This window comes from Leptodactylus fuscus, chromosome 1 (genome assembly GCF_031893055.1).
Source record: "Leptodactylus fuscus isolate aLepFus1 chromosome 1, aLepFus1.hap2, whole genome shotgun sequence".
In the NCBI taxonomy this organism is placed as follows: domain Eukaryota; kingdom Metazoa; phylum Chordata; class Amphibia; order Anura; family Leptodactylidae; genus Leptodactylus; species Leptodactylus fuscus.
Window position 1 is genome coordinate 343458237 of NC_134265.1, and position 14268 is coordinate 343472504.

The 14268-nt window shown below is 41.2% G+C and overlaps 2 protein-coding genes across 2 annotated transcripts in view; both read left to right on the forward strand.

The window, feature by feature from the left end:
• Nucleotides 1-14268, forward strand: part of LOC142187260 (uncharacterized) — a 248897-nt gene that overhangs the window by 52650 nt on the left and 181979 nt on the right. The gene's annotated exons all lie outside the window — the stretch shown is intronic.
• The window catches only part of LOC142196839 (uncharacterized), an 81631-nt gene that overhangs the window by 18521 nt on the left and 48842 nt on the right, over nt 1-14268 (forward strand). The window contains exons 3-6 of the mRNA XM_075267195.1: nt 4298-4498; nt 5477-5623; nt 7630-7743; nt 10578-10661. Coding sequence (XP_075123296.1) covers nt 4298-4498; nt 5477-5623; nt 7630-7743; nt 10578-10661 — 546 coding nt within the window. The remainder of the gene's footprint in view (nt 1-4297; nt 4499-5476; nt 5624-7629; nt 7744-10577; nt 10662-14268) is intronic.

Genomic DNA, 14268 nt, shown 5'->3' on the forward strand with positions numbered 1-14268 from the left:
CAGACCAGGCAACGTTTTTCCAATCTTCAATTGTCCAATTTCGATGAGCTTGTGCAAATTGTAGCCTCAGTTTCCTGTTCTTAGCTGAAAGGAGTGGCACCCGGTGTGGTCTTCTGCTGCTGTAGCCCATCTGTAGCCTCAAAGTTGGACGTACTGTGCGGCGTTCAGAGATGCTCTTCTGGCTACCTTGGTTGTAACGGGTGGCTATTTGAGTCACTGTTGCCTTTCTATCAGCTTGAACCAGTCTGGCCATTCTCCTCTGACCTCTGGCATCAACAACGCATTTCCGCCCACAGAACTGCCGCTCACTGGATGTTTTTTCTTTTTCGGACCATTCTCTGTAAACCCTAGAGATGGTTGTGCGTGAAAATCCCAGTAGATCAGCAGTTTCTGAAATACTCAGACCAGCCCTTCTGGCACCGACAACCATGCCACGTTCAAAGGCACTCAAATCACCTTTCTTCCCCATACTGATGCTCGGTTTGAACTGCAGGAGATTGTCTTGACCATGTCTACATGCCTAGATGCACTGAGTTGCCGCCATGTGATTGGCTGATTAGAAATTAAGTGTTAACGAGCAGTTGGACAGGTGTACCTAATAAAGTGGCCGGTGAGTGTATGTCTTCTAGGGATAGGGTGTGATCTGCAGTTTTAGTTTTTTTACACTTTTTTTTACTGTAATTTCTAGACCTCCTAGGGGTCATGAACCCCAGGGGGTCTGATCACTAATACAAAGCATTGCAATGCTAATACATTGCAATGTCTTGTAAAATTGTGGCACTTCTATTACAGGTTGCGTAAATCAGCCCCGACTTTCGCCCCAAAATGGCGGAGCTAAAGCAGTGCTGGGAAAATGGCACGTCTGTCAGTTTTGATTGAGGTGCAGGGGAGGATAATGCCCATAGTCAGAGCAGGCACTGATTGTGGGCATTACCACTGGGTTTCCGCTGTATATTACTATTACGGTTAATGTTGGGAAAGGGTTAAGGATGTATTCACATATCATCGTAGTATGATGGCAATGGCCTTTAACAATGATTGAGTGACTAATGCAGATGGAGCCTCCGCTGTCTGTGTTGATTCCCATTCACTCTAATGTAAAAAACATTACAGAAACTTTCATCCATCATGTTTGTAGGTGCTCAAACAGAAGAAAAGGTTCTGCAGATATAATTTATTATACTATTAGTGGAGTGGCGTTTCTTTTCATACCGTATTTATTAACTTGCACTTTTTTTTAAAAGTACAAAAAAGTTGCAAAAGCTCCATGTGAGCAATCATTAAATAGGTGCACTTTAAGGGTAAGTTCATATGGGGTTTTTTGGTCCGGAATCTGAGGCGGAGGCCGCCTCAGGTTCCAGACCAAAAACTGGGAAGCCATGACTAAAAGTCAGTGCATTGCAGCGGCATCCAGCCGCGCACTCCGCTCCAGACTAGGCCCAATGAATGGTTTTTACATGATGCATTTTTACATGATGCGTTTTTTGCCGCGTTTTTTAATTAATTTTTTAATGTGGTATTTGTTGCAGTTTTTCATGCAGCTTTTTAAAGGTGGGAAGTCGGGTCAGAACAAGGCCAAACACAGTCGCAGCACTCCAGTCCAGCATAGGCCCAAATGAATGGGCCTAGTCCGGAGTGTGCTGCCGCAAGGGGCACGCTGCAGTTAAAGCAGTCGCCTAAAAAAAAGAGCTCTAGCGGTCTACATAGACCGCTATTGTGAGGGGGCGGATTATGATGTGGATTCCGCACCAATATCTGCCCCCTCTTGCCCCGTGTGAACGGGGCCTAATCCAGCACACTGTATGGACCTGGAGACTTCACTTTAAAGGGTTATTTCCATCTACATAATTATTTTTAAATTTGCAGATAATTAAAAGTTAAACATTTTTGCAAATGTAAGTAATTAAAAATTCTGCAGAGTTTTAAAGATTTTCTCTAAGTTTCTTAGTGGTCACAGTCTGTTGTCTTGATCGGTTGCCAGTGGATACGACCACCAATGCAGAAATTTTCTAAGGTCAGAAAATAAGCTATGATTTCTTTATTGTGGCCGGGATATCTTCTGATACATGTAGTGTCCCGGCCTGATAACCCGGCTACAATAAGAAAATCATAGCTGGGTTCCTGACAAGTCCCAGACCATAGAAAGTTTCTGCATTAGTGGTCCTATCCATTGGCGACTGATCAAGAAAACAGACTGTCACCACTAAAATGGTTAGAGAAAATCTTTAACACTTTGCAGAATTTTTAATTACTTATATTTGCAAAAATGTTTAACTTTTAATTATCTACAAATATAGATATGATTATGTACATGGGAATACCCCTTTAAGGGTGCATTCACACAGAGGGAAATGGCGCTGAATTTGCTGTGGAATCCTTAGCAGAAAAAGGAACCCATTGTAGTCAATAGGAGGCTTTATTTTTCAGCGCTGAATCTGACGCGGTTTCCACACGTGAATGCAGTCTGTTTTTGAGGTGTTTTTTCCGCCTCCAATTCATTTCTAATGATTTTTTGAAGGCGGAATCCATCTGAAGATAGGTCACATCTCTTATTTTTCCCTGTAGCTGATAAAAAACAAACAAACAAAAAAAAAACTGCTACTGACTCCCTTTTAACGGGAGACATTTTTTGAGGTGGATTTGAGGCGGATTCAACTTAAAAAAAACCCTCAAAAAACATACCCTAAATTGAACATACCCTAAGTTGCTTATAGCAACCAAGATTAGGGGATAATAACACTCCTTAGGGAGAGTGTGCACATTCACAGGCGAATGGAGACTTAGAAACCATTTCTGCTCCACTGGGGGATTATGGGAAAAATATGCAAATCTGTTCTCCAGGATGTAATTAGGAGAACAGTGTCTCTGTTTGCTGCCCTCTATGTTAAGGGGGCTGCCCCTAGAGGGCGGCATACAGAGGCACTGCTCTCCTAATTACATCCTGGAGAATAGATTTGCATATTTTTCCCATAGCAACCAAATAAAAATGCAGTTATTGTTTTTCAGGAGCAGAATTCAAAATGAAAGTTAAGTTGTGATTGGTTCCTATGGGTAACTGAAGCTAGATTCACAAGCAGGACTTTTCTCTCCAAATTTTTAAAGTAGAAATTGGCCGGAAACATGGTGGACCCCATTATAGTCTATGGGATCTGCAGATTTCTGTGGGTAGCCACTTTTTAAGCAGATTAGGTGTCTGCTCGTGGGGTCCGCTTGGGAACAGAAACCCGAATGCAAGTGTGATCTTTAAAAAATGACTTTAATAGATTACTTTAATAAATCTGCCTATTGTTTTCCATATTTCTTGTGGCACGTTATTAGCCCAAATAAAATTAGTAGACGAGTGCTGTTCTACTTTACAAGAAATGACCAACAGATACACTGAAAGATTTTTATATACATACTGAAAGCTTCATCCACAAGTTTGTCGGATCAAGAATTTTTCTCATTATGTTTAGAACTTAGATCACTCATTGACGGTAAGGCTGCAGTCACACTAGCGTTCGAGGGCTTCGTTGCCCTTTCTGCTTATAGAGGACCTTTCATGTCCTCGTGCACATGCAGTGCAATACACCGTTAGAACGCCAACTTTCCTGTTTTGTACCCCTGCTGAAGAGCTATCGGTGCCGGTACTGTAGCTCTTCAGTATCAGAAGGGCGTTTTTGACAGTTTGTCAGGAATGCCCCTCCTCACAGTACTGTCTGTAGCGCTGCCCCCCCCCCCCCCCCCCCCCCAGTACTAGTCTATGTGCAAATATTGTCAGGAGGGGGAGGGGGCGTTACTCACTGCTCAGCATCATGGCTGGGCATTAAGACAGTACTGTGAGGAGGGGCGTTCCTGACAGACTGTCAGAAATGCCCATCTGACACTGAAGAGCTACAGTACCGGCACCGATAGCTCTTCAGCAGGGGCACATAACTGGATAGCTGTTGGCATTCTAGCGATGTATTGCACCGCATGTACCTGAAGACATGAAAGGTCCTCTTTAATATATGGAGAAAAAAGCAGAACTTTTCTCTGCACCGATTTTGGGCAGAAACCGGGTAGTCTACGGGGTCCACAGGTTTCTGTAGGTAACCCCTTTTTAAGAAGATAGGGTTTTCGTTTTCCAGGCGAAACCAAAGAACGGAAACCTGAACTCTAGAGTGAACTTAGCGTAAATTATTTCACATTCAACTTCTTTTAAGTAGAGATCTGATGTAACCACCTTACATAAAATATCCTATTGGATATCCATATGTGATGTAAATACTTTGTGTGCCATAATTCTTATGTAGAAAGTTATTATTTTTTATTACAGAATATCCTGGAAAGTCTAACTAGTCCACAAAATTCAGACAATGAAATTGGGAACTGGAAATACAGAGTTGCTGCAGTAAAACAAATCGTGGTGTATATACCCAGCAAATTTCTGTACGGTGGCAAAGAAATACTGGAGATGCCAGGAACAGATGATTCAGATGCTCTTGCTTTAGATTTTATTAATAAGGGCCTTAACATGGTAAGTTGGAAAGAAAAAAGAATTATCTGTTTGTTTGTTTGTTTTTTAAACTAATAGGCCACAGATTAATACTTAGAGTAAGTTCACACTGAGATTTTTGGTCACGGTTTTGAGTCCGTATCCACCTCAAAACCCTGGCCGAAAAGACGGCTCCCATTGAAATCAATGGGAGTCACTCAGGTCTTTTTTCCAGGAGTCGTTTCTTCCGGAAAAAAGAAGCGAGATGTTCATTCTTCAGGCCGGGTCGCCTCGTGATTCGGCCTGAAGAAACTCCCTCCTCCGGACTAGGCCCATTCATTGGGCCTAATCCGGAGCAGAGTGCGCGGCTACCGGTTTTTGGATCTGAACCTGAGGCGGCCTCTACCTCAGGTTCTGATCCAAAAAACCCTGTGTGAACTTACCCTTATAGTAGTGGCAGAAACGACAATTTCATACCTTTTCATTCCTATTTTTTTAACTCCTAACCTTTAGAGCCCGCTCCTTGTTCATACAACCCTTTTTCTTGGCCAAAGCCAGCTTCACAGAGCTCTGAGCATCTAAGTATATAAAAATAGTGCACCAGTAGCAGAAGGATCTCCCCCCAGTGCGCTAAGACCATCATTTGCATATTTTTAAAATCTACTTTTTCTGCAAAAACACAGTATCACCTGTGGTAGAGTGTGCTACAAGCTACTATATCTAGTTGATAGACCATTAAGCAGATGGTAGGCACCATTTAAAGATCCAGATAATCCCTGTAAGGTTAGGTTCACATATGTGACTGCTATACATTCGGGGTTTCCGTCCCTTAATCCGCTTAAAACATGCAGGACTTTTCTCACTGCATTTTTCTGCCTTTTTCAAGTGGAAATTGGGTGGTAACCGCTTTTTAAGTGGATTAGGTTTCCACCCGAAAAATGGAAACCTGAACACAGGTGTGAACCTAACATAACATGCTACAATCTCAGAAAAAAAAAGTTGAACTTTTTTTCTTTCTAGGTTGATGCTGTATTTGTAATGTGTGGATCTTCCTTCAAGATTTGTGAAAGAGAAGTTCAAGATATCCTGATGAAAAGTGATTTCCTGCAGAAGTGGAAAACATCTCCTGAATCTTCCTCTTTAATGTTTCTTGCATATCCAGAGAAGGTAACTAAAAATACAGCACTTAGAAATGACACATAGCAGAGGTGCAACATGAGACTCCTGGACCCCAATGCCAAATCTGTACCAGTCCCACCATCTATAATGTATTGTTTATTGTACTGGTCTCCACATATTGGGAAGTGACACCATATGAACCTCCTAAAACTCATAGACTAAGTCAAGTTACACCCCTGACAGTAAAGACAGTAATTACCTCCCCTTGGGTGCAAGACAGCTGTGTCAAATGGACATTTTTTCATGACTGTTTTGCACTTTGGTTGCTTGAATGTAGCATAGAACTATATTCGCACATCAATGAATAATGGCCGTATGATGCCCATTTTCTTAACCAACATCACACAACAGCACTCCATTCAATGTCAGTGAATGGGGCTATTCACATGGCTGTTATTTTGATGGTCTGCAGTCCGACTGTCAAAATATAGGTTATGTTCTCACACAATACTTTCTGCGATGTTGTGTGAGGGGGTCATTATAGTCTATGGGGTCCATGTGCTTTTACAGCACAGCCCTTGCAATTGCGTTTGTATCCCATCTGAGGGGTCTCCATGCGGACTCCCCCCGGATGGAATACAAAAGCAGATGTGAGCAGGGCATAAGACTGGCAATGTCTGTAAAGCACTGCAGGCTATAATGGTGCTATACGTATATATTACAGTATAAGACAAATTTTTCAGCACAGTTTTTGTGCTGAAAAAGCCCCCCTCGGCTTATACTCGAGTCAGCAAAAAAAAAATAAAATTATATATATATATATATTATATAATTTTTTTTTTATTTTTATTTTTTTTGGGGGGGTCAAATATCAATGTATAGACTCTCCCATAAAATAGTGGGGAAAAAAAAGAAGCTTTAAAAAAAAATAAAACAATAAAAGTTCTAGATCCCTCCTTTCCCTAGAATACATACAAAAGTAGAAAATGACTGTGACACACAAACACATTAGGTATCCCTGTGTCTACTGATCTGATCCCTGATCACTGGATCTGCAGTGCTCCTGTTCCGTCGGGAAGGGGTTAATAGGAGCACTGCAGATCCCCTATATTCAGCCAGGCTGAATTCCAAGTGGGGGAAAAAAAAAAAAAAAACAGTCCTCAAGCTCAGGGAAGGGTCAGACAGACAACCAAAACACCCCCTCCCCTTCCCCAGCAACTACTGCACCCAAAAACTCAGACCATTTTAATTTTTGAAATTTTCCAGTAGCTGCTGCATTTCCCCCTCGGCTTATACTCGAGTCAATAAGTTTTCCCAGTTTTTTGTGGTAAAATTAGGGGGGTCGGCTTATACTCGAGTATATACAGCATAGTAAAAGAAATAGACAAGCGAGCGAGTAGTACTCGATCAAGTAGGTATTCGATCGAATACTATGGTATTTAAAATACTCGTACTCGATCGAGTACCACTCGCTGTTCGAATGTAAAAGTTCGATGCAGAATCCAGCATTGATTGGCCGAATGCTATACAGTCGGCCAATCAACGCTGGTTCTTCTCCTACCTTTAGAAGTCTTCTCCGTGCAGCTTCCCCGCGGCGTCTTCCGGCTCTGAATTCACTCTGCCAGGCATTGGGCCTTGTAGTGCTTGTAGTGCGGGCATGCGCAGTCGGCTCTGTCCAGGCCCGATGCCTGGCAGAGTGAATTCAGAGCCGGAAGACGCCGTGGGGACGCTGCACGGAGAAGACTTCTCGGAGGATCCAGCCCGACCCTCACTTTTTGGACTTGGTAAGTATAATTTGATCGAATGTTGCCTACCCCTGAAACAAGTATTTTCCCCCCATAGACTATAATAGGGTTCGATATTCGATTCGAGTAGTGGAATATTGAGGGGCTACTCGTAACGAATATCGAATCGCGAACATTTTACTGTTCGCTCATCTCTAATAAACATATGTTTGTACCAGCTAATAAACTGAAGTGAGAGAGCCTTTATACATGTGTAATATATACTGTACATCTTGAAATTTCTTATTTTATTTTATTTCTTTTTTCAAGGATGCAATATTTCAGTTTAAGGATGGAGACATAAATAATGTAGAAACAATTAATCCTCTAGAAGGAGAGAAAAGGTTAATCGAGCTTGAACACTTCTGTCAGTTGATTGGAATGGTAAGACATTTTAACTTATTAACAAAGACGCTATTTTAGTCCTTAATATGTAGGCAATGTTTTTTTCCTTTTCTCTTTTCAAAAGCCATAACATTTTTATTTTTCCATTAATACATCTACAGTATTGTGCAAATGCTTTAGGTAGGTGTGGAAAAGTACGAATGTTTTCAGTGTTACAAATGTTAACAGTTTAGTTTAATAAATTAAGAAGTGAATGAGGAAAAGAGAAATCTAATTCCCAACAATATTTGGTGTGACCGCCCTTTGCCTTCCCTTATTTCTTCTAGTTACACTTCCAAGCTAACGTATCATGTAGCAGGCCGCAGCCAAAAAGCGCTGTGGAAAAAAAACATGGCTGAAATGAATCACAGCATTTCAGCTGCGGATATTTTTTTGCAATGTGTGGAAGGGGTTATCAACAATCTCATCCACTTTGCAGGAAATGTAAAACACTGAGGAGGTTACACTAAGTGGGGCCTCGGCCTCAGACAGGTTTTGGACATCTTGGAGAACTAAGCACAGATCTTCTGTAGATGTAGGCTTGCTCCAATCTTCTGTCTATTCATGTCATCCCGGACAGACTGTCTGATGGTGAGATCAGGGCTCTGTGGAACCCATATCATCACTTCCAGGTCTCCTCCAAAAGTTGGTCACATCAAATATGGATTTGAGGGTCCATTCACACCGAGTAAACGCGCGCTCATTTTGGCAAAATACACGTGTAAAAATAAGACTCCCATTGACTTCAATTACATTTTTTTACATTTGTAAAAAAACACACAAAATACACGCATAAAATGTCATTGAAGTCAATGGGAGTCTTATTTTTACACGTGTATTCTTTACACGTGTATTTTGCCAGAATGAGTGTGCGTTTTCTCCGTGTGAGTGGACCCTTATTTCCTGTAAGGACGATTTGGGACACTAAACCACCCACTGGTCCTTATAGACCTGGGGTTTAGTGTTCCAAATCTCCCTGTTGTAAATGAACAGTTATACTTACCTAGTGGTGCAATGCCTGCGCAGTTCTTCAGTGAACTCGAGGATGTTATGGGGCACGCACACTGAGGCTGAGGTGTACTCTTCTGGCTCAGTGAAGAACTGCACCAGCATGGGGGGTACAGTGGCAGGATAGTATAAGGGTCCATTCACACAGAGGAAATCGGTGAGGAATTTCAGTGCGGAAAAAAGCCTCTCATTAACTACAATGGGTTCCTTTTTCTGCTAACAGAAAAAGGAACCAATTGAAGTCAATGGGAGGCTTTTTTTTCAGTACTGAAATTCCACACCAAATTCCTCACCATTGTCCTCCGTGTGGAAGAAAATGAGTATTATCTGACAGAATTGCTGGGGTGCCAATACTTTTGGCCAACACTGTATGCAGTGCTGGATACACAGGAGTTAAGAAGTTATTTCTGTGCTGCTGTATATACAAGATCAGCTTCTGCTCTGAGGTTTTTAGAAGGTGGGTGGAGTTTAGTGGTTGCTGACAGACTCCACCCTTAGGCCTGGTTCACATCTGTGTCAGTAATCCCTTCGGGGGAGTCCACATAGGGACCCCCCCGAACAGACTACCAAATGCACCATGCGGTGTGCAGCGAAAGCACAATGACCCCAAAGACTATAATGGGGTCCATGTGCTTTCCGTACAGTCCCCACACAAGTCATGCGGACAGGAAAGTAGATTGTGAACTACTTTTCTGTCCGCATGTTCCATGCAGAGTCCGTGGAGTTTTTGTTATTGTTGTACCCCCTCTTGTTAATTTTTTACATTTAAATTTTTTTTTTTCTGTTCACCGTACAGCATAAATAGTCAGGGTCTGGGGTTGCTAGGTGGGGTGGCATAGACACAAAAATTCATTTTCTTTAGTCCAAAACAAAGATAGAGTTTATTTTCACTCATAAAGGTAGTGCAGTAACAAAAGAAACAATACAAAAATAAATCCCTGCCCGGCTCTAACTAAACATAGAATAGGTTACCTCACCGAGAATAACAGAAATCCAAAAGCCAGTAGAGTCATTCAGCTCCAAAAATCTGACCTCTCTGTCAGCTCTCCAGCCAAACTCTGCCCAAAGTCTGCAGCTGGAGCAACTTCTTAAGCCTCCCTTGATGAGCAGACTCTCTGTAGCTGAGTCGCTGCCGGAACATCCCCAAAGTGTGGACTGGAGGGGGGTGGAATGACAGGTCCCACTACCAATCTACCTGTCATTCCGAAAAATCCAGCCCAGTACTGAGCATTTACTAAAATGCTCAGCAGACGAAAGTTGTCTGCTGAGAACAAACATTCCTTCTGGAGTTTTCTCATCTCACCCACCTTAGTAGTCTGGGTGAGATGTACACCCCCTCCATTACCTGACCAGCCATTGGCTTACACATGGTACATTTGTTCTTTTATTCTTATTAAGATTATAGAAATACAGTGGAAGAAAAATCCATTTGTGAAAAAAATATATTGCTTTTGCATTGATATCTTCTGAGAGGCAGCATAACATTTTTTTTTGCAAAAAAACATATCCACATTGCATCAGTAGGTCATCCACAATCACGGATCTTGTATGATTCCCTACACTGGTCTGTACTCCACATGCAGCCAAAAATAGGGTATGCTTCATAATTTGCTGTTGAATATGGCAATCACACACGACCACAAAAATTGTTGTCATGTCTCTGGACCATAGAAATGGATGGGACCATACTTTTATGTGCAATTGTCATGTGAATGAGGCCTTAAATGTCACTCTAATCTATGTGAACAGTAATTCTATGTTATTTCATAGCTATATTGTTTCTGATATTCTGGAATTAATTCTACATAATGTTTTTTTACATTTAGCCATCTTTACCAAGCAACATGGACGCTGCAATATTTACTTCTTATATACTGCCAGTTCTTCACACATCCATCCACGCTCAAGAGGTAAATACTCATACAGAATTTTATTTTCATGCACTATAAATGACAATATAACCACATTTATAGTTTTTTTTCTAATAGTGCCTATAAACAGATTTGCCACTTGTGTATATAACCTTAACATATTATACAAATTATACGTATTACTGGGAAAAAATAGCAATTTAATGATTGAATCCCTTTAACCGGTTAAGGACCAGGCCCAGAAGTGCATTAAGGACCAGGCCTCTTTTTTCAAAACTGACATGTGTCAGTTTAAATGGCAATAACTTTGAGTTGCTTTAATTTACACAAGTGATTTTGAGATTGTTTTTTTTGTAACACATTATACTTCATGTTAGTGGTATTTATTTATATAAAAAAAAAAAAAACTAGGAAATTTGATGGAAATTTGGAAAAAATTGCAATTTTCAAAATGTGAAATTCTCTGCTTTTCAGGCAGATAGTCATACCACCCAAATACATGAATAAATATTATCTCCCATATCTCTGCTTTATATTGGCATCATCTTTTGATTGTCTTTTAATTTATTTTGGACATCACAAGGCTTACAAGTGTAACAGCGATTTTCCAGATTTACAAGAAAATTCCCCAAACTAATTTTTTAGGGACCACTTCAGTTCTGAAAGGAATTATAAAGGCCTGTATAATAGAAACCCCCATAAATCACCCCATTTTCAAAACTACACCCCTCAAATGAGTCAAAACAGCATTTGGGAGGTTTGTTAACCCTTTAAGCATTTCATAAGAATAAAAATAATATGGAGGTGAAATTTAGACATTTCATTTTTTTTCACTAATACATTCATTTAGACCTAAAATTAACACATTCACAAAGGGTTAAAGGAGAAAATGCATCTCAGATTTTGTTATGCAATTTCTCCCGTACACAGAAATACCCCACATGTGGGTGTAAACTGATTTTTGGGCACACGGCAGTGCATGGAAGGGAAGGAGCGACACTGGGTGTGTGAACAGCAGATTTTACTGGAATAATTTTCAGGCACCATGCCTCATTTGCAGTGCCCTTAGAGTACCAAAACAATGGAAACCCCCCAAAAGTGACCCCATTTTAGAATCTACACCCCTCACAGAATTAATCAAGGGGTATAGTCAGCATTTAGACCCTACAGTTGTTTCACAGATTTTACTAACATTGGGATGTGTAAATGAAAAATTACTAAAATGTCACTTTATCCCCAAAGTTTTCATTTTCATAAGGGGTTAAAGGAGTAAAAGCCCCCCACAGTTTGTTAAACAATTTCTCCTGAACACGTCAATACCCCATATGTGGCCATATTCTGCTGTATGGGAACATGGCGGGGCTCAGAATAGAAAGAGCGCTATTTGGCTTTTGGATGGCAGATTTTGCTGGAATAGTTTTCAGGTGCCATGTCACATTAGCAGAGCCCCTAGAGTACCAATACAGTGGAGACACCCTAAAAGTGACCCCATTTGGGAAACTACACCCCCCACAGAACATATCAAAGGGTAGAGTGAGCATTTTGACCCTACAGCTGTTTCACAGATTTTATTAACATTGGGCCATGAAAATTAAAAATTACTTTTTTTCCAATAAACTGTCAATTTAGCCCCAAATTTTTAATTTTCACAAGAGGATAAAGGAGAAAAAGCTCCCTAAAATTCGTTACACAATTTCTCCTGAACACAGAAATGCCCCATATGGGGTCATAATCTGCTGTATGGGAACATGGCGGGGCTCAGAATGGAAAGAGGGCTATTTGGCTTTTGAAGGGCAGATTTTGCTGGAATATTTTTCAGGTCCCATGTCGCATTTGCAGATCCTCTAAAGTACCAATACAGTGGAAACCCCCTAAAAGTGACCCCATTTTGCAAACTACACCCCTCATAGAATGTATCTAGGAGTTTGGTGAGCATTTTGGCCTCACAGCTGATTCACAGATTTTATTAACAATGGGACGTAAAAATGAAAAATTACTTTTTTTTTTCAAATTAATCGTCCATTTAGCGCCATATTTTTAATTTTGCAAGTAGTTAAAGAATTAAAAGCCCCCCACAGTTTGTTAAACAATTTCTTCTGAACAAGGCAATACCCCATATGTGGCCATAATCTGCTGTATGGGAACATGGTGGGGCTCAGAATGGAAAGAGCGCTATTTGGCTTTTGGAAAGCAGATGTTGCTGGAATAGTTTTCTGGTGCCATGTCGCATTAGCTGAGCCCCTAAAGTATCAATACAATGGAAACCCCTCAAAAGTGACCCCATTTTAGAAACTACACAGGTGACAGTAAACTGGAATTCACCAAGAAGTGACCCTATTTTGTAGGGACAATTTTAGGGTCTCTGCAAATGTGACATGGTGTCCAAAAACATAGAATATAAATCTGCACTCCAAAAGCACATATCGCTCCTTCACGCCCTGCTGTGTACCCAAATGGTGGTGTATGCCCACATGTATGACACTGGTGTACCCCGAATAACAGACTTAATGCCATATGTGGGTAGAAATGGCTGTTTGGGCACAGAAGGAAGGAGCGCTATTTTGGAGCACAGTTTGATTTTTGGATGTCACTTTTGTAAAGACCCTGAATTGCCAATAAAGTGGAATCTGCAGACATGTCACCCCATTTTGGACACTACCCCACTCATGGGATTTATCAAGTGGTGTAGCGAGCATATTTAACCCTTGAGTGTTGCATTTATTTAGTTTCCAGAAATGAAATCGCAACTGATCATGAGAAGTTAAAAATGAAATTTTTCCAGAGATTCGCCATTTCAGTGCCAATATGTTGTGCCCGACTTATGTCAGCAGAGACACTCCAAAAACTGGTAGGGGGTATCCTGGGCACAACAGCTTTCAGAGCGTTCATCTCTGATACAAGTTGGGCACAACATATTACGCACTGAAATGACGTATTCCTGGAAAAATGGTAATTTTCACCTCTCACAATCAGCTTCATATTCATTTATGGATAATAAGTTATAGCAACACTTGGGGGTTAAAAATGCTCTCTGTACCCCTGGATAAATCCTTCAGGGGTGTAGTTTCCAAAATAAGGTCTCATATCAGGGGATTCCACTTTACTGGCGTTTCAGCTCTGCAAAAGTGTCATGGCATCCAAAAACCAAACCGTCTGTGCTCCAAAAACCCAATAACCCTTCTTCCCTTCTGTGTCCAGCTGTGCCCTAGTATCAGTTTATACCCACATATGACATTACGTCCGTTATCCTGGGTACACCAGTGTCATACATGTGTCATACATGTGGCATAAACTGAAGTTTGGGCGCACAGCAGGGCGCAGAAGGGAAGGAGCGCGATGCAGCTTTTGGAGTATAGATTCAGATGTTTGGTATCTGGACGCCATGTCATGTTTGTAGAGCCTGTAAGGTACCAGAAAAGTGGATTCCCCAAAGGAGTGACCCCATTTGAAAACTGCACCCTCAAAGAATTTCTCAGGGGGTCTATTGAGTATTAGTATCCCAGACATGACTGCACAGTGGATGGCGAAGGGGAATATATAAGCGGTGCGGAGGACATTGGGAACACCACATTCCCTACTATGTCCCAGTAGCTCCTATGATTGGGGGAGTCACTCTGGGGGTCACTTTGGGGGTCACTACTGGTGT